Below are 20,029 nucleotides of genomic sequence, written 5' to 3'. Positions count from 1 at the left end.
TAATTTATTATTAGATTATTATAATTATAATATCATTATTTTTATATCATTATAATATATTATAAATAAATATTATAAATGTTTCGGTACGTTTCGCACACACATACAGGTTAGCCCCGCCTCCTTTTAGATTAAAACGTAAAATATAAAGCCTTTTTTTAGTTTAGTAAATATCTGCAGCCGCCAGGAGGCGACAGTGACTAAATGTTGTTAAAGACCGTAGAAGAAGAAGCTGGTCGCCTGACTGCTGTTTAAAGACCATAGAAGAAGAAGCTGGTCACCTGACTGCTGATTACAGACCGTCGAAGTAGAAGTAGAAGTAGAAGTAGAAGAAGAAGAAGAAGAAGAAGAAGAAGAAGAAGAAGAAGAAGAAGAAGAAGAAGAAGAAGAAGAAGAAGAAGAAGAAGCTGAAGAAGCTGAAGAAGCTGAAGCTGGTCGAATGACCTAAAGACCGCAGAAGAAGAAGAAGCTGGTCTTCATCCTCGTGAATCTTCGTGAGTCTCCGGAGGAAGCATCATGGCGTTCATCACGGCTAACTGGAACCCGCTGGGTGAAGCGTTTTACCGGTCAGTTCATCTCCGGTTCACCGGGCAGCGTCAGTTTAGCAGAGACCACTAACCCGAGACCCGGACCAGAGAACCAGTTAGTCCAGCAGAGACCACTAACCCGGACCAGAGAACCAGTTAGTCCAGCAGAGACCCAGTTAGTCCAGCAGAGACCACTAACCCGGACCAGAGAACCAGTTAGTCCAGCAGAGACCACTAACCCGGACCAGAGAACCAGTTAGTCCAGCAGAGACCACTAACCCGAGACCCGGACCAGAGACTGATGTACAGGGTTAATTTGTCTTAGTGTGTGTGTGATTGTGTGTGAGTGTGTTAATGTGTGTCTTTGTGTGTGTGTGTGTGTCTTGTTGTGTGTGTGATTGTGTGTGTGTGTGTGTGTGTGTGTGTGTGTATGTTAGTGTGTGTGTGTGTGTGTGTATGTTAGTGTGATTGTGTGTGTATGTTAGTGTGTGTCTTTGTGTGTGTGTGTGTGTGTGATTGTGTGTGTGTGTGTCGGTGTGTGTGTGTATGTTAGTGTGTGTGTGATTGTGTATGTTAGTGTGTGTGTGTAATTGTGTGTGTGTATGTTAGTGTGTGTGTGTGTGTGTGTGTGTATGTTAGTGTGTCTTGGTGTGTGTATGTTAGTGTGTGTGATTGTGTGTGTGTGTATGTTTTGTGTGTGTGTGTATGTTTGTGTGTATGTTAGTGTGTGTGCGTGATTGTGTGTATGTTAGTGTGTGTGTGTGATTGTGTGTGTGTGATTGTGTGTGTGTATGTTAGTGTGTGTGATTGTGTGTGTGTATGTTAGTTTGTGTGTGTGTATGTTAGTGTTTGTGTGTGTGTGTGATTGTGTGTGTGTATGTTAGTGTGTGTGTGCAGGGTTTTTCCTGGGTCAAAATGGGTCTTCGGTGCTCCCAAAAATGTGTTTTGCTCCACGCACACCGTCTATTCAAGCAGGTCGGGCTGTTGAGTGATCAGCAGCTGGCCGCTCAGTCCATTCACGCACCTCACAGTTGCGTATTGACCAGACAAGAAAACACGCTTATCAACTCCAGTGTTTCCCCTACCATTAGAACAGGGTGAAATCTCCACCCGCCACTCTGTAATTTTCGTCTAACCCCCCCCCCCCCCCCCCCGGTCAACAATTCATCTCGGCTCGTGCGCCAGAGCTCCGATGCCCTGAAGCTGTAAACCTCGGGGAAACACTGAACTAGATTACGATTGATCAAAACAGAACGAGGGTTCGGTTGTAGCCTCCTTGAAACATACTATTGAGAACATATTCGCTGACATGCACCTGATGAACACAGTTTTTATTTTTTTTATTTTTTCCATTGCAGACTTTTTTTTGCCTTAGGCGCTCGGGATTTGTCATAAGCGCTTGGGAAAACGGCTTAGGCACGCGCCCAAATTTTCTCTATGCAGGAAAAACCCTGGTGTGTGTGTCTTGGTGTGTGTCTTGGTGTGTCTGCTTAACTTCTGAATGTGTTCAACAGGAGCTGAAATAAACCCTTTAACTCTGTTTCTTAGTAAAAGTGAGCTGTACGAGATGAGATGGAACCTGAGGGACGGACTCACAGACTGTCTGGTGGCTGCAGCTCCTTATGGGGGTCCAATAGGTACACACACACACACACACACACACCTGTAAGATGGGTTCTGTCTGTTCATACGTGGTACCTTTCATAGTGTTATTGTTTGTATAGAACAGTGTTTTTGATATCTGAATTACTTCTAGTGTTCATGTTGTTTAGGTGGAACATATGTTCTATGTTCTCATTGTGTTCCTCAGCTCTCCTCAGAGAACCTCACAAACGTTCCCCCAGTTCTCGTCCTCAGTTGGAGATCTATTCTTCATCAGGAGTCGGCATCGCCAGCTTCCCGGTAAATATGAACCAATGGTAGCCTCCTTCCTTCATGAGGACGTTTAACCTCCAGATGTGTTGGGCCCTCCCTCCAGACGTGTTGGGCCCTCCCTCCAGACGTGTTGGGCCCTCCCTCCAGACGTGTTGGGCCCTCCCTCCAGACGCGTTGGGCCCTCCCTCCAGACGCGTTAGGCCCTCCCTCCAGACGTGTTGGGCTCTCCCTCCAGACGTGTTGGGCCCTCCCTCCAGACGTGTTGGGCCCTCCCTCCAGACGTGTTGGGCCCTCCCTCCAGACGTGTTGGGCCCTCCCTCCAGACGTGTTGGGCCCTCCCTCCAGACGCGTTGGGCCCTCCCTCCAGACGTGTTGGGCTCTCCCTCCAGACGTGTTGGGCTCTCCCTCCAGACGTGTTGGGCTCTCCCTCCAGACGTGTTGGGCTCTCCCTCCAGACGTGTTGGGCTCTCCCTCCAGACGTGTTGGGCCCTCCCTCCAGACGTGTTGGGCTCTCCCTCCAGACGTGTTGGGCCCTCCCTCCAGACGTGTTGGGCCCTCCCTCCAGACGTGTTGGGCCCTCCCTCCAGACGTGTTGGGCCCTACTTCCAGACGGTTGGGCCCTCCTCCAGACGTGTTGGGCCCTCCTCCAGACGGTTGGGCCTCCTCCAGACGGTTGGGCCTCTCCTCCAGACGTGTTGGGCCTCCTCCAGACGTGTTGGGCCTCCTCCAGACGTGTTGGGCCTCCTCCAGACGTGTTGGGCCCTCCTCCAGACGTGTTGGGCCCTCCTCCAGACGTTGGGCCTCCTCCAGACGTGTTGGGCCTCTCCTCCAGACGTGTTGGGCCCTCCTCCAGACGTTGGGCCTCCTCCAGACGTGTTGGGCCCTCCCTCCAGACGTTGGGCCCTCCTCCAGACGCATTGGGCTCTCCTCCAGATGTGTTGGGCTCTCCTCCAGACGTGTTGGGCCTCTCCTCCAGATGCATTGGGCCCTCCTCCAGACGTGTTGGGCCCTCCTCCAGACGCCATGGGCTCTCCTCCAGATGCATTGGGCCTCCTCCAGACGCGTTGGCCTCCCTCCAGACGCATGCTGGGCCCTCCTCCAGACGCGTTGGGCCTCCTCCAGACGCTTGGGCCCTCCTCCAGACAGGTTGGGCCCTCCTCCAGACGTTGGGCCCTCCTCCAGACGCTGGGCCCTCCTCCAGACGCGTGGGCCCTCCTCCAGACGCTTGGGCCCTCCTCCAGACGTTGGGCCCTCCTCCAGACGTTGGGCCTCCCTCCAGACGCGTTGGGCCTCCTCCAGACGTTGGGCCTCTCCTCCAGACGTGTTGGGCTCTCCTCCAGACGTGTTGGGCTCTCCTCCAGACGTGTTGGGCTCTCCTCCAGACGTGTTGGGCCTCCTCCAGACGTGTTGGGCTCTCCTCCAGACGGTTGGGCTCTCCTCCAGACGTGTTGGGCTCTCCTCCAGACGCTGTTGGGCCTCCCTCCAGACGCTGGGCCTCCTCCAGACGCATTGGGCCCTCCCTCCAGACGCATTGGGCTCTCCCTCCAGACGCATTGGGCTCTCCCTCCAGACGCATTGGGCTCTCCCTCCAGACGCGTTGGGCCCTCCCTCCAGACGCGTTGGGCCTCCTCCAGACGCTTGGGCCCTCCCTCCAGACGCTGGGCCCTCCTCCAGACGCGTTGGGCCTCTCCTCCAGACGCTGGGCCTCTCCTCCAGACGCGTTGGGCCCTCCTCCAGACGCTTGGGCCCTCCCTCTCCTCCAGACGCTGGGCCTCCTCCAGACGCTGGGCCTCCTCCAGACGCGTGGGCCTCCTCCAGACGCTGGGCCCTCCTCCAGACGTTGGCCTCCTCCAGACGCTGGGCTCTCCTCCAGACGTTGGGCTCTCCTCCAGACGTTGGGCCTCCCTCCAGACGTGTTGGGCTCTCCCTCCAGACGTGTTGGGCTCTCCCTCCAGACGTGTTGGGCTCTCCCTCCAGACGTGTTGGGCTCTCCCTCCAGACGCGTTGGGCCCTCCCTCCAGACGCGTTGGGCCCTCCCTCCAGACGCGTTGGGCCCTCCCTCCAGACTCCAGACGCATTGGGCCCTCCCTCCAGACGCATTGGGCCCTCCCTCCAGACGCATTGGGCTCTCCCTCCAGACGCGTTGGGCTCTCCCTCCAGACGCATTGGGCCCTCCCTCCAGACGCGTTGGGCCCTCCCTCCAGACGCGTTGGGCCCTCCCTCCAGACGCGTTGGGCCCTCCCTCCAGACGCGTTGGGCCCTCCCTCCAGACGCGTTGGGCCCTCCCTCCAGACGCGTTGGGCCCTCCCTCCAGACGTGTTGGGCCCTCCCTCCCTCCAGACGCATTGGGCCCTCCCTCCAGACGCGTTGGGCCCTCCCTCCAGATGTGTTGGGCCCTCCCTCCAGACGCGTTGGGCCCTCCCTCCAGACGCGTTGGGCCCTCCCTCCAGACGCGTTGGGCCCTCCCTCCAGACGCGTTGGGCCCTCCCTCCAGATGCGTTGGGCCCTCCCTCCAGATGCGTTGGGCCCTCCCTTCAGACGCGTTGGGCCTCCTCCAGACGTTGGGCCCTCCCTCCAGACGCTGGGCCCTCCCTCCAGACGCGTTGGGCCCTCCCTCCAGACGCGTTGGGCCCTCCCTCCAGACGCGTTGGGCCCTCCCTCCCTCCAGACGCGTTGGGCCGTGGCTCTACTCACCTCTCCTAACACCTCTGTCTCTCTCTCCTCTCGCTCTCTAGTGGAAGAGTGGCCCGGTGGTCCACTTGGGTTGGACGGTTAGTGATGAGCTGTTGTGTATTCAGGAGGACGGATCAGTTCTGATCTACGATCTGTTTGGATCTTTCAAGAGACACTTCAGTATGGGACAGGTGAGTGTTAACTAGTCTGTTAACTAACCCTTCAGTATGGGACCGGTGAGTGTTCACTAGTCTGTTAACTAACCCTTCAGTATGGGACAGGTGAGTGTTAACTAGTCTGTTAACTAACCCTTCAGTATGGGACAGGTGAGTGTTCACTAGTCTGTTAACTAAGCCTTCAGTATGGGACAGGTGAGTGTTCACTAGTCTGTTAACTAACCCTTCAGTATGGGACCGGTGAGTGTTCACTAGTCTGTTAACTAACCCTTCAGTATGGGACCGGTGAGTGTTAACTAGTCTGTTAACTAACCCTTCAGTATGGGACAGGTGAGTGTTCACTAGTCTGTTAACTAACCCTTCAGTATGGGACAGGTGAGTGTTCACTAGTCTGTTAACTAACCCTTCAGTATGGGACAGGTGAGTGTTCACTAGTCTGTTAACTAACCCTTCAGTATGGGACAGGTGAGTGTTCACTAGTCTGTTAACTAACCCTTCAGTATGGGACAGGTGAGTGTTCACTAGTCTGTTAACTAACCCTTCAGTATGGGACAGGTGAGTGTTCACTAGTCTGTTAACTAACCCTTCAGAATGGGACAGGTGAGTGTTCACTAGTCTGTTAACTAACCCTTCAGTATGGGACAGGTGAGTGTTCACTAGTCTGTTAACTAACCCTTCAGTATGGGACAGGTGAGTGTTCACTAGTCTGTTAACTAACCCTTCAGTATGGGACAGGTGAGTGTTCACTAGTCTGTTAACTAACCCTTCAGTATGGGACCGGTGAGTGTTAACTAGTCTGTTAACTAACCCTTCAGTATGGGACCGGTGAGTGTTAACTAGTCTGTTAACTAACCCTTCAGTATGGGACAGGTGAGTGTTCACTAGTCTGTTAACTAACCCTTCAGTATGGGACAGGTGAGTGTTCACTAGTCTGTTAACTAACCCTTCAGTATGGGACCGGTGAGTCTGTTAACATCTATTTAGTTTAGATCTGAATGTATCTTGTGGTTGTTGTTTTGACAGGAAGTGGTCCAGAGTCAGGTGTTGGAAGCCAAAGTGTTCCACTCTCCTTATGGAACAGGCGTCGCCATAGTAACGGGTTCCTCACGTTTCACCTTGGCAACCAACATTGATGACCTGAAGCTTCGTAGATTACCTGAAGTCCCAGGTAGGAAACACCGGGTAACTCCGGGTTGACCTGTGACCCCCACGGTGGTGAACACCTGTGTGACCCTCACCAGGTCTGCAGGGGAAGCCGTCCTGCTGGGTCGTCCTGAACCAGGACCGGCAGACTAAAGTGCTGCTGTCCAACGGACCGGAGATCTACATCCTGGACAGCACGTCGTGTACTGCTGTGGTGAGACGCCAGACCTCACCTGTCTGCTGTCGGTCCACATGTCTTTTCGTAGTCACGGAGGTTCAGCCACAGGTCCACTCGGGTAACCTCACCTGTCTTTCTCCCCCTCAGTGTCCTCCGGGTCTCGGTCCTCAGGCCGGCAGTATCGTCCACATGGCTGTGTCTTTCAGATATAAATACCTGGCTCTCTTCACGGACTCTGGACACCTGTGGACAGGCCCCTCCCATCTCCAGGTGAGCTGCTCCTTGGGCCAACCGGCTGTTTGATCTAACCTCGGGGGGAGGAGTCTGTGTGAATGATTGACATGTGATTTTGTGTCTGCAGGACAAAATGAGTGAAGTCGACACTAAAAAGTCCACACCTCCTAAACAGATGGTCTGGTACGTCTACCGGTTTCCCCTGGGTTCTATTGACCTGTTTCCCCTGGGTTCTATTGACCTGTTTCCCCTGGGTTCTATTGACCTGTTTCCCCTGGGTTCTATTGACCTGTTTCCCCTGGGTTCTATTGACCTGTTTCACCTGGGTTCTATTGACCTGTTTCACCTGGGTTCTATTGACCTGTTTCCCCTGGGTTCTATTGATCTGTTTCACCTGGGTTCTATTGACCTGTTTCACCTGGGTTCTATTGACCTGTTTCACCTGGGTTCTATTGACCTGTTTCCCCTGGGTTCTATTGACCTGTTTCCCCTGGGTTCTATTGACCTGTTTCCCCTGGGTTCTATTGACCTGTTTCCCCTGGGTTCTATTGACCTGTTTCACCTGGGTTCTATTGATCTGTTTCACCTGGGTTCTATTGACCTGTTTCCCCTGGGTTCTATTGATCTGTTTCACCTGGGTTCTATTGACCTGTTTCCCCTGGGTTCTATTGATCTGTTTCACCTGGGTTCTATTGATCTGTTTCACCTGGGTTCTATTGACCTGTTTCCCCTGGGTTCTATTGATCTGTTTCACCTGGGTTCTATTGACCTGTTTCCCCTGGGTTCTATTGATCTGTTTCACCTGGGTTCTATTGACCTGTTTCCCCTGGGTTCTATTGATCTGTTTCACCTGGGTTCTATTGACCTGTTTCCCCTGGGTTCTATTGACCTGTTTCACGTAGGTTATATTGACCCGTTTCACCTTGGTTCTATTGACCTGTTTCCCCTGGGTTCTATTGACCCGTTTCACCTGGGTTCTATTGACCGGTTTCCCCTGGGTTCTATGGACCCGTTTCCCCTGGGTTCTATGGACCCGTTTCCCCTGGGTTCTATTGACCCGTTTCACCTGGGTTCTATTGACCCGTTTCACCTGGGTTCTATGGACCCGTTTCACCTGGATTCTATGGACCGGTTTCCCCTGGGTTCTATTGACCCGTTTCACCTGGGTTCTATTGACCCGTTTCACCTGGGTTCTATGGACCCGTTTCCCCTGGGTTCTATGGACCCGTTTCCCCTGGGTTCTATGGACCCGTGTTAGTTCATCGCCTGTCTGTCTACGTGTTTACTCGTCTGCCCTTGTCACTCCTTGTTTACGCTGTCCAGGTGTCGCAGACCCAAGAGTCAGCAGCCGTCTGTGGTGTTGATGTGGGACAGACTGCTCCTGGTGGCCGGAGTCTGTAACGACACCATCCAGTATCCTTTAAACTGGTTCAGACCGGAACCACAAACCAACTCAGAGAGGACTCTCGTCCTTTGTTTGGGTTCTCCTGTAACGTGTTGTTATTGTTCTCCAGGAGCTTGTTGTTGTTCTTCTGGAGTTTGTTATTGTTCTCCAGGAGCTTGTCGTTCTTGGTTGACCCTTGACCCCTGGCCTAGGTTTCCTACAGAGGACAATTGTGTGTTGGTGGGAGAGCTGGACGGCGTGCGCATCATCAGCTCAGCCAATCAGGAGCTGCTCCAGGAGGTTCCTCTGGTGTGTCAGGACATCTTCAAGATCGCCTCTATGGCTCCTGGGGCGCTGCTGCTCGAGGCGCACCGCGAGTACGAGGTAAGAACCCTGGAGGCGCACCACGAGGACGAGGTAAGAACCCTGGAGGCGCACCGCGAGTACGAGGTAAGAACCCTGGAGGCGCACCGCGAGTACGAGGTAAGAACCCTGGAGGCGCACCGCGAGGACGAGGTAAGAACCCTGGAGGCGCACCGCGAGGACGAGGTAAGAACCCTGGAGGCGCACCGCGAGGACGAGGTAAGAACCCTGGAGGCGCACCGAGGACGAGGTAAGAACCCTGGAGGCGCACCGCGAGTACGAGGTAAGAACCCTGGAGGCGCTGTGCAGAACCCTGCGAGTACGAGGTAAGAACCCTGGAGGCGCACCGAGAGTACGAGGTAAGAACCCTGGAGGCGCACCGCGAGGACGAGGTAAGAACCCTGGAGGCGAGGACGAGGTAAGAACCCTGGAGGCGCACCGAGGACGAGGTAAGAACCCTGGAGGCGCACCGCGAGTACGAGGTAAGAACCCTGAAGACGTACCGAGAGTACGAGGTAAGAACCCTGGAGGCGCACCGAGAGTACGAGGTAAGAACCCTGGAGGCGCACCGCGAGTACGAGGTAAGAACCCTGGAGGCGCACATGAGGACGAGGTAAGAACCCTGGAGGCGCACCGCGAGGACGAGGTAAGAACCCTGGAGGCGCACCGCGAGGACGAGGTAAGAACCCTGGAGGCGCACCGCGAGTACGAGGTAAGAACCCTGGAGGCGCACCGAGTACGAGGTAAGAACCCTGGAGGCGCACCGAGGACGAGGTAAGAACCCTGGAGGCGCACCGAGTACGAGGTAAGAACCCTGGAGGCGCACCGCGAGGACGAGGTAAGAACCCTGGAGGCGCACCGCGAGGACGAGGTAGGAGCCTGCAGAGCAGAATGGCGCAACAGATTCTCCGACTCGTCTAAGGTTCTCCGTGCTGAAGACTCATCTGTAAGGTTCTCCGTGGTGAAGACTCGTCTGTAAGCTTCTCCGTGGTGAAGACTCGTCTAACTGTTTTGTAGAAATCGAGTCAGAAGGCCGATGAGTACCTGAGAGAGATCAAGGAGCAAAGCATGCTGGGAGAAGCAGTCCGCCAGTGTGTGGAGGCGGCGGGACACGAGTACGACCCGGACACCCAGAAGGCCCTCATGAGGGCGAGTTCTGTTCTACGGTGGAACCCGGTTTGTTCTGTTGGCCGTGTTCTGTAATGTTCTGTCCTGTTCCACCAGGCCGCGTCCTTTGGGAAGTGCTTCCTGAGCGACTTCAGTCCCGACCTCTTCCTGAACACCTGCCGGGAGCTGCGGGTGCTGAACGCCGTGAGGGAGAGCAGCGTGGGGCTGCCACTCACACACACGCAGTATCCTGAGCAGGTGCATCATGGGACATGTAGTGCTTTGGGGTTAATGACCAGTGTCCCTATCTGATGTTTGACGACCGGCCAATCGGTCTCTTTCACGGTGTCACCTTGACCTTTGACCTTAGATTCAAACAGATGACTCTACAGGTGCTGATCGACAGGTGAGTCCGTCATCTGTACCCGTCTGTCTCTTTTGACCCGTCGTCTGTCTCTCTGTACCCGTCTGTCTCTCTGTACCTGTCTGTCTCTTTTGACCCGTCGTCTGTCTCTCTGTACCCGTCTGTCTCTCTGTACCTGTCTGTCTCTCTGTACCTGTCTGTCTCTTTGACCCGTCGTCTGTCTCTCTGTACCCGTCGTCTGTCTCTCTGTACCCGTCTGTCTCTCTGTACCTGTCTGTCTCTCTGTACCTGTCTGTCTCTTTGACCCGTCGTCTGTCTCTCTGTACCCGTCTGTCTCTTTGACCCGTCGTCTGTCTCTCTGTACCTGTCTGTCTCTTTGACCCGTCGTCTGTCTCTTTGACCCGTCTGTCTCTCTGTACCTGTCTGTCTCTTTGACCCGTCTGTCTCTCTGTACCCGTCTGTCTCTTTGACCCGTCGTCTGTCTCTCTGTACCCGTCTGTCTCTTTGACCCGTCGTCTGTCTCTCTGTACCCGTCTGTCTCTCTGTACCCGTCTGTCTCTTTGACCCGTCGTCTGTCTCTCTGTACCCGTCTGTCTCTTTGACCCGTCGTCTGTCTCTCTGTACCCGTCTGTCTCTTTGACCCGTCGTCTGTCTCTCTGTACCCGTCTGTCTCTTTGACCCGTCGTCTGTCTCTCTGTACCCGTCTGTCTCTCTGTACCCGTCTGTCTCTTTGACCCGTCGTCTGTCTCTCTGTACCCGTCTGTCTCTTTGACCCGTCGTCTGTCTCTCTGTACCCGTCTGTCTCATTTGACCCTGTCTGTCTCTCAGGTTGGTGCATCGAAAGTTTTACCCCTTGGCGATAGAAATGTGTCGTTACCTGAAGATTCCAGATTATCAGGGAGTGAGCCGAGTCCTCAAACACTGGGCGTCATGCAAGGTAACTCACCTGTTGCACCAGTCCGTCAGTGTGCTGCGTGGTTACTAAAGCTCACCTGTGGGCGTGTCCAGGTGCAGCAGAAGGACCTATCGGACGAGGCCATTGCCCGAACGGTGTGCGTCAAGGTGGGAGACTCACCTGGTGTCTCTTACTCGCACATCGCAGCTAAAGCTTACGAGTGTGGACGCACCGAGCTCGCCATTAAGGTACCTGGATTCACCTGTACAACTATTCTACCTCTGGTTCTTCTCTCATGTACAACTATTCTAACTCTGGTTCTTCTCTCATGTATAACTATTCTAACTCTGGTTCTTCTCTCATGTATAACTATTCTAACTCTGGTTCTTCTCTCATGTATAACTATTCTAACTCTGGTTCTTCTCTCATGTATAACTATTCTAACTCTGGTTCTTTTCTCATGTATAACTATTCTAACTCTGGTTCTTCTCTCATGTATAACTATTCTAACTCTGGTTCTTCTCTCATGTTCAAATATTCTAACTCTGGTTCTTCTCTCATGTACAACTATTCTAACTCTGGTTCTTCTCATGTTCAACTATTCTAACTCTGGTTCTTCTCTCGTGTATAACTATTCTAACTCTGGTTCTTCTCTCATGTTCAACTATTCTAACTCTGGTTCTTCTCTCGTGTATAACTATTCTAATTCTGGTTCTTCTCTCATGTTCAACTATTCTAACTCTGGTTCTTCTCTCATGTATAACTATTCTAACTCTGGTTCTTCTCATGTACAACTATTCTAACTCTGGTTCTTCTCTCATGTTCAACTATTCTAACTCTGGTTCTTCTCTCATGTTCAACTATTCTAACTCTGGTTCTTCTCTCGTGTATAACTATTCTAACTGGTTCTTCTCTCATGTTCAACTATTCTACCTCTGGTTCTTCTCTCATGTTCAACTATTCTAACTGTGGTTCTTCTCTCATGTATAACTATTCTAACTCTGGTTCTTCTCTCATGTTCAACTATTCTAACTCTGGTTCTTCTCTCGTGTATAACTATTCTACCTCTGGTTCTTCTCTCATGTATAACTATTCTAACTCTGGTTCTTCTCTCGTGTATAACTATTCTAACTCTGGTTCTTCTCTTGTGTATAACTATTCTAGTTCTGGTTCTTCTCTCATGTATAACTATTCTAACTCTGGTTCTTCTCTCATGTTCAACTATTCTAACTCTGGTTCTTCTCTCGTGTATAACTATTCTAACTCTGGTTCTTCTCTCATGTATAACTATTCTAACTCTGGTTCTTCTCTCGTGTATAACTATTCTAGTTCTGGTTCTTCTCTCATGTATAACTATTCTAACTCTGGTTCTTCTCTCATGTTCAACTATTCTAACTCTGGTTCTTCTCTCATGTATAACTATTCTAACTCTGGTTCTTCTCTCATGTTCAACTATTCTAACTCTGGTTCTTCTCTCGTATAACTATTCTACCTTTGGTTCTTCTCTCATGTTCAACTATTCTAACTCTGGTTCTTCTCTCATGTTCAACTATTCTAACTCTGGTTCTTCTCTCATGTTCAACTATTCTAACTCTGGTTCTTCTCTCATGTTCAACTATTCTAACTCTGGTTCTTCTCTCGTGTATAACTATTCTACCTCTGGTTCTTCTCTCGTGTATAACTATTCTAACTCTGGTTCTTCTCTTGTGTATAACTATTCTAGTTCTGGTTCTTCTCTCATGTATAACTATTCTAACTCTGGTTCTTCTCTCATGTATAACTATTCTAACTGTGGTTCTTCTCTCATGTTCAACTATTCTAACTCTGGTTCTTCTCTCGTGTATAACTATTCTAACTCTGGTTCTTCTCTCATGTATAACTATTCTAACTCTGGTTCTTCTCTCGTGTATAACTATTCTAGTTCTGGTTCTTCTCTCGTGTATAACTATTCTAGTTCTGGTTCTTCTCTCATGTATAACTATTCTAACTCTGGTTCTTCTCTCGTGTTCAACTATTCTAACTCTGGTTCTTTTCTCATGTATAACTATTCTAACTCTGGTTCTTCTCTCATGTTCAACTATTCTAACTCTGGTTCTTCTCTCATGTTCAACTATTCTAACTCTGGTTCTTCTCTCATGTTCAACTATTCTAACTCTGGTTCTTCTCTCATGTTCAACTATTCTAACTCTGGTTCTTCTCTCATGTTCAACTATTCTAACTCTGGTTCTTCTCTCATGTATAACTATTCTAACTCTGGTTCTTCTCTCATGTACAACTATTCTAACTCTGGTTCTTCTCTCATGTTCAACTATTCTAACTCTGGTTCTTCTCTCATGTTCAACTATTCTAACTCTGGTTCTTCTCTCATGTTCAACTATTCTAACTCTGGTTCTTCTCTCATGTTCAACTATTCTAACTCTGGTTCTTCTCTCGTGTATAACTATTCTAACTCTGGTTCTTCTCTCGTGTATAACTATTCTAACTCTGGTTCTTCTCTCATGTTCAACTATTCTAACTCTGGTTCTTTTCTCATGTATAACTATTCTAACTCTGGTTCTTCTCTCATGTTCAACTATTCTAACTCTGGTTCTTTTCTCATGTATAACTATTCTAACTCTGGTTCTTCTCTCATGTTCAACTATTCTAACTCTGGTTCTTCTCTCATGTTCAACTATTCTAACTCTGGTTCTTCTCTCATGTATAACTATTCTAACTCTGGTTCTTCTCTCATGTTCAACTATTCTAACTCTGGTTCTTCTCGTGTTCAACTATTCTAACTCTGGTTCTTCTCTCATGTACAACTATTCTAACTCTGGTTCTTCTCTCGTGTTCAACTATTCTAACTCTGGTTCTTCTCTCGTGTATAACTATTCTAACTCTGGTTCTTCTCTCGTGTATAACTATTCTAACTCTGGTTCTTCTCTCATGTATAACTATTCTAACTCTGGTTCTTCTCTCATGTTCAACTATTCTAACTCTGGTTCTTCTCTCGTGTATCAGCTCCTGGACTTCGAGGCTCGCTCTGGAGAGCAGGTTCCTCTGCTGTTAAAGATGAAGAGGAGCCAGTTGGCTCTCAGTAAAGCTGTGGAGAGTGGAGACACTGACCTAGGTGAGTGTCTGCTAGCCCCGCCCACCATCTGTCTGTCAGGTCACGGTCACGCTGATGGTTTCCTATGTTCCCAGTTTACACGGTGGTGACATACCTAAAGAACGAGATGAACAGGGGAGACTTCTTCATGACTCTGAGGAACCAACCAGTCGCCCTGAGCCTCTACAGACAGGTGCTCTTCCTCTTCATCACGAGATGTTTCCATTGAGGGCTTGGAGCCATCTCCAGGGGCAACAGAACTTTCTTGACCCCTATTTCAGGTGTTCTCGTAATGAAGTGGGGACTACGCTCTGTGTCTTGGGTCCATAGGTTGGGCCTTTCAAAGATTTTATATCCAGTTTACTAATGGATGTAAAACAATGTTCCACTTCAACGTGTGAGGTCCGAGTGTTGAGCAACTGAATCATAGATAAGTTGATGTAGAAAGCCACCTAAAATAGGAAGAACTGGGAAAACCTCAAATTTGATAAAGAACACTTTAGTCTTAATGGAGTCCTTGGCATGGTGTACAGTGACCTCTTTAACAATAATAGAATAATCAAGTTATCTTTTAAAGGCTATAAACCACTCAAGGACTGAACCCTGAATGACCAGCTGGACTCACTGACATCATGATACATTTAGCAATTTTAAAGGATTGAGTTTCAGAAGCCGTAGGAATCTTCGTTTGAGTTCTCAGCACCAAACGGATAGAAGACGTCCGCTTGCTGGTTGTTCTTCGGTGATGGAGAACCACAATGTGCAACACCGTGGAACGGGAGGGGCTCCAGCACACGGCCCCGTGGGAGGGAGGGGCTCCAGCACACGGCCCCGTGGGAGGGAGGGGCTCCAGCACACGGCCCCGTGGGAGGGAGGGGCTCCAGCACACGGCCCCGTGGCTCCAGCACGGCCCCGTGGGAGGGAGGGGCTCCAGCACACGGCCCCGTGGGACGCCGGTGGGCAGCTCCAGGTTGGAGGCGCTGTGTTTGGTACATTAATCCCAGATGTATTCTTAAAGGAGAGGTCAACAGAACATTATTCAACATAACACATCAACTAAAGTTCATTTCAAGTTCATCTTCATTGATGTGAGTCTGTTACTGACCTGCTCCTCAGGATTGTCGTCTGTCGTATAACAGGTTGGAGAACCTCGTCCCCTGTTGATCTGCAGTCCATTGACCAAGTCATTTATTAATGATGTCTCTCTGCATCAGTTCTGTAAACTACAGGAACAAGAAACTCTGAAGGACCTTTACAACCAGGACGATGACCACCAGGAACTTGGCAACTACTACGTCACTGCCAGCTACAGAGAGAAGGTACCAACAAGTCCACGTGGACTAGAGGACCCATCCAGACCACCGGTATGTGTTCATGTGTGCAGAGGTTGGAGAGCCGTCTGTCTCTGCTGCAGAGTGCTGTGGATGAATACAACAAAGCCAAGAACGACTTTTCTGCCAAGGTGAATATAATATTATAATTATCCAGCTTGAATGATGCGTTTTTTAACTTTAAACATTCTGTTTACAGGCCACAGAGGAAGAGATGCGTCTTCTCCGTTTCCAACGCAAACTTGATGATGAGAAAGGGGCGGGGCTACAGGAACTATCTCTCCAGGTATTTAAAGGGGCGGGGCATCAGACCTTGGGGTAAATGAAACCAGACGGGATGGAGTCGCAGCTTGACATCACTTCCTGTTTGTCCAGGCGACCATGGAGGCTCTGCTGGCTTTAGGACTCCACAAACAAGCAGAACAGCTGTACAGAGACTTCAGAGTGCCTGACAAAAGGTGAGACGCCGCAGCACCAGAGGCTACCGCTAGGTGGTGGAATGGAGCGGATTCCTGTCTTCTGTCATTATTCTGCTTTTCAAATGGCACAACACACAACCTCTGTCTCCCTCCTGTCTCTCTCTCTGTCTCTGTCTGTCTCTGTCTCTGTCTCTCTCTTTATGTCTCCCTCCTGTCTCTCTCTCTGTCTGTCTCTGTCTCTGTCTCTCTCTTTATGTCTCCCTCCTGTCTCTCTCTCTGTCTGTCTCTGTCTCTCTCTTTATGTCTCCCTCCTGTCTCTCTCTCTCTATGTCTCCCTCCTGTCTCTCTCTCTCTCTATGTCTCCCTCCTGTCTCTCTCTCTATGTCTCCCTCTCTCTCTCTGTCTCCCTCCTGTCTCTCTCTCTATGTCTCCCTCCTGTCTCTCTCTCTCTATATGTCTCCCTCCTGTCTCTCTGTCTCCCTCCTGTCTCTCTCTCTATGTCTCCCTCCTGTCTCTCTCTATGTCTCCCTCCTGTCTCTCTCTCTATGTCTCCCTCCTGTCTCTCTCTCTCTCCTCCTGTCTCTCTCTATATGTCTCCCTCCTGTCTCTCTCTCTATGTCTCCCTCCTGTCTCTCTCTCTCTATGTCTCCCTCCTGTCTCTCTCTCTCTATGTCTCCCTCCTGTCTCTCTCTCTCTCTCTATGTCTCCCTCCTGTCTCTCTCTATGTCTCCCTCCTGTCTCTCTCTATGTCTCCCTCCTGTCTCTCTCTCTCTCTGTCTCCCTCCTGTCTCTCTCTATATGTCTCCCTCCTGTCTCTCTCTATATGTCTCCCTCCTGTCTCTCTCTCTCTCTCCCTCCTGTCTCTCTCTATGTCTCCTCCTGTCTCTCTCTGTGTCTCCTCCTGTCTCTCTTTATGTCTCCTCCTGTCTCTCTCTATGTCTCCCTCCTGTCTCTTTATGTCTCCCTCCTGTCTCTCTCTATTTGTCTCCCTCCTGTCTCTCTCTTTATGTCTCCCTCCTGTCTCTCTCTATATGTCTCCCTCCTGTCTCTCTATGTCTCTCTCTATATGTCTCCCTCCTGTCTCTCTCTCTATGTCTCCCTCCTGTCTCTCTCTATATGTCTCCCTCCTGTCTCTCTCTATATGTCTCCCTCCTGTCTCTCTCTATGTCTCCCTCCTGTCTCTCTCTATGTCTCCCTCCTGTCTCTCTCTCTATGTCTCCCTCCTGTCTCTCTATATGTCTCCCTCCTGTCTCTCTCTCTCTCTCTATGTCTCCCTCCTGTCTCTCTCCCTCCTGTCTCTCTCTATGTCTCCCTCCTGTCTGTCTCTCTGTCTCCCTGTCTCTCTCTCCTGTCTCCTCCTGTCTCCCCTCTCTGTCTCCTCCTGTCTCTCTCCTATGTCTCTCTCTATGTCTCCCTCCTGTCTCCCTCCTGTCTCTCTCTTATGTCTCCCTCCTGTCTCTCTCTTTATGTCTCCCTCCTGTCTCTCTATATGTCTCCCTCCTGTCTCTCTCTATTTGTCTGTCTCTCTATATGTCTCCCTCCTGTCTCTCTCTATGTCTCCTCCTGTCTCTCTCCTGTCTCTCTTTGTCTCCTCCTGTCTCTCTATATGTCTCCCTCCTGTCTCTCTATGTCTCCCTCCTGTCTCTCTCTCTCTCTATATGTCTCCCTCATGTCTCTCTCTCTCTCTATGTCTCCCTCCTGTCTCTCTCTCTCTCTCCCTCCTGTCTCTCTCTATATGTCTCCCTCCTGTCTCTCTCTATGTCTCCTCCTGTCTCTATATGTCTCCCTCCTGTCTCTCTCTATATGTCTCCCTCCTGTCTCTCTCTCTCCCTCCTGTCTCTCTCTATATGTCTCCCTCCTGTCTCTCTCTCCCTCCCTCCTGTCTCTCTCTATATGTCTCCTCCTGTCTCTCTCCCTCCTGTCTCTCTATGTCTCCTCCTGTCTCTCTCTATGTCTCCTCCTTGTCTCCTCCTGTCTCTCTCTGTCTCCCTCCTGTCTCTCTATGTCTCCCTCCTGTCTCTCTCTATGTCTCCCTCCTGTCTCTCTCTGTCTCCCTCCTGTCTCTCTCTCTTTGTCTCCCTCCTGTCTCTCTCTCTGTCTCCCTGTCTCTCTATATGTGTCTGTCTCTCTTTATGTCTCCCTCCTGTCTCTCTATATGTCTCCCTCCTGTCTCTCGCTCTCTCTCTATGTCTCCCTCCTGTCTCTCTCTATATGTCTCCCTCCTGTCTCTCTCTATGTCTCCCTCATGTCTCCCTCCTGTCTCTCTCTTTATGTCTCCCTCCTGTCTCTCTCTATGTCTCCTGTCTCCCTGTCTCTATATGTCTCCTCCTGTCTCTCTATGTCTCCCTCCTGTCTCTCTCTATGTCTCCCTCCTGTCTCCCTCCTGTCTCTCTCTTTATGTCTCCCTCCTGTCTCTCTCTATCTGTCTCTCTCTATATGTCTCCCTCCTGTCTCTCTCTTTATGTCTCCCTCCTGTCTCTCTTTATGTCTCCCTCCTGTCTCTCTCTCTATGTCTCCCTCCTGTCTCTCTCTATGTCTCCCTCCTGTCTCTCTCTTTATGTCTCCCTCCTGTCTCTCTCTATGTGTCTGTCTCTCTATATGTCTCCCTCCTGTCTCTCTCTATGTCTCTCCCTCCTGTGTCTCTCTCTATGTCTCCCTCCTGTCTCTCTCTTTATGTCTCCCTCCTGTCTCTCTCTATGTCTCCCTCCTGTCTCTCTCTCTATGTCTCCCTCCTGTCTCTCTCTCTGTCTCCCTGTCTCTCTCTCTCCTCCTGTCTCCTCCTGTCTCCTCCTGTCTCTATATGTCTCCTCCTGTCTCCTCCTGTCTCTCTCCTGTCTGTCTCCTCCTGTCTCTCTCTATATGTCTCCTCTGTCTCCTCCTGTCTCTCTCTCTATGTCTCCTCCTGTCTCTCTATGTCTCCCTCCTGTCTCTATGTCTCCTCCTGTCTCGCCTATATGTCTCCTCCTGTCTCTCTCCTCTATGTCTCCTCCTGTCTCTATGTCCTCCTGTCTCTCTGTCTCCCTCCTGTCTCTCTCTCTTATGTCTCCCTCCTGTCTCTCTCTCTGTCTCCCTGTCTCTCTATATGTGTCTGTCTCTCTTTATGTCTCCCTGTCTCTCTCTATATGTCTCCCTCCTGTCTCTCTCTATGTCTCCCTCCTGTCTCCCTCTATATGTCTCCCTCCTGTCTCTCTCTTATGTCTCCTCCTGTCTCTCTCTGTGTCTGTCTCTCTATGTCTCTCCCTCCTGTCTCTCTCTGTCTCCCTGTCTCTCTATATGTGTCTCCCTCCTGTCTCTCTCTCTATGTCTCCCTCCTGTCTCTCTCTTTATGTCTCCCTCCTGTCTCTCTCTTTATGTCTCCCTCCTGTCTCTCTCTCTGTCTCCCTCCTGTCTCTCTATATGTCTCCCTCATGTCTCCCTCCTGTCTCTCTCCATGTTCCCCCCCCCCTCTCTGTAGGTACTGGTGGTTGAAGCTCAAGTCTCTGGCAGAGAAAGAGGAGTGGGAGGAGTTGGAGAAGTTCTCAAAGAGCAAGAAGTCTCCGATTGGCTACCTGGTAAGACCCGCCCCCTTCATCCCCGTCGACCTTTTCAATAAAGTAGTCCTGATTGTTCGTAACTCTTCTTCAGGCGTTTGTTGACGTCTGCATGAAGAGCAACAACGCGTCCGAAGCCAAGAAGTACGTCTCCAGGGTAACGCCTGAGCAGAGGGTCAAGGCTCACCTGGCCACCAGGTAAGACTCACCGCTCCAGTGACATCACCCGAGGAGACGCCACCACTCAACTCTTCTCGTCCAATTAGTGATCTGGAGGGAGCTGCGGACGCCGCCATCGAGAGAAAGAACGAATCCGAAATGGGGGTGGTCCTCTCCAGATGCTCCGCCTCCGACCGCCTGTTGATTGACAGGTTGAACCGAGGAAGAACGTGCGCTGCCAAAAAGTGATCCTCGTTCAAAGTGATGAACGGAGGCAGCGGGCGGCCTGCTGCCACAAAGTGATCCTCTAAACAGTTTCTTCTTGAGCTTTAATGTCTTCATGTGATGATGTTTCAACATGTTTTCTTCTTCTGTCCAATCGACCGTATTCTATAGAGCACTTATCTTTTGTATCACACCTGTCTCGCTTAACTTCCTGCTGTTGCTCCTTCAAAATAAAAGCCTTCCACTAGAGAACCAGCGATGTTTTATTGTGAAGAAGCTCCAGGAAATGGGATGTCACAAAGCTTATTGTTCTGGAAGTGTTCGTCTGCGTCAACCTTTAGCTTCCTCCTGGGCCCCT

General features: G+C 50.7%; 1 protein-coding gene across 2 annotated transcripts; it reads left to right on the top strand.

Moving 5' to 3' along the window:
- The first annotated feature begins 320 nt into the window (after positions 1-320).
- Positions 321-19,923, top strand: vps16 (VPS16 core subunit of CORVET and HOPS complexes). Of its 2 annotated transcripts, XM_056431421.1 has the most exons (24): positions 321-566; positions 2,076-2,164; positions 2,338-2,429; positions 5,138-5,266; positions 6,275-6,419; positions 6,493-6,608; positions 6,720-6,842; positions 6,934-6,989; positions 8,130-8,219; positions 8,403-8,574; positions 9,571-9,702; positions 9,778-9,905; positions 10,031-10,066; positions 10,853-10,961; positions 11,033-11,167; positions 13,920-14,028; positions 14,103-14,200; positions 15,222-15,326; positions 15,392-15,469; positions 15,538-15,624; positions 15,714-15,796; positions 19,212-19,308; positions 19,382-19,485; positions 19,554-19,923. In XM_056431421.1, the coding sequence occupies exons 1-24, from the start codon at positions 517-519 to the stop codon at positions 19,693-19,695; spliced, it is 2,505 nt and encodes an 834-aa protein (XP_056287396.1). In that variant the 5' UTR covers positions 321-516; the 3' UTR covers positions 19,696-19,923. The 2 variants fall into 2 exon arrangements, with proteins under 2 accessions (XP_056287396.1, XP_056287397.1); XM_056431422.1 differs by lacking the exons at positions 321-566; positions 2,076-2,164; positions 2,338-2,429; positions 5,138-5,266 and adding an exon at positions 6,004-6,166.
- The last annotated feature ends 106 nt before the right edge of the window (positions 19,924-20,029 follow it).

This window comes from Pseudoliparis swirei, chromosome 14 (assembly GCF_029220125.1).
Source record: "Pseudoliparis swirei isolate HS2019 ecotype Mariana Trench chromosome 14, NWPU_hadal_v1, whole genome shotgun sequence".
NCBI lineage: Eukaryota > Metazoa > Chordata > Actinopteri > Perciformes > Liparidae > Pseudoliparis > Pseudoliparis swirei.
Note: the sequence above shows the minus strand (reverse complement) of the source record. Positions and strands in the feature narration are given on the sequence as shown.

Excerpts from the sequence above, each read along its gene's own strand:
- vps16 (XM_056431421.1), top strand. The coding sequence starts at position 517 with ATGGCGTTCATCACGGCTAACTGGAACCCGCTGGGTGAAGCGTTTTAC. Across the intron at positions 5,267-6,274 it reads GACACTTCAGTATGGGACAG|GAAGTGGTCCAGAGTCAGGT; the intron begins GTGAGTGTTAAC and ends TTGTTTTGACAG. Across the intron at positions 15,470-15,537 it reads AGAACGACTTTTCTGCCAAG|GCCACAGAGGAAGAGATGCG; the intron begins GTGAATATAATA and ends TTCTGTTTACAG.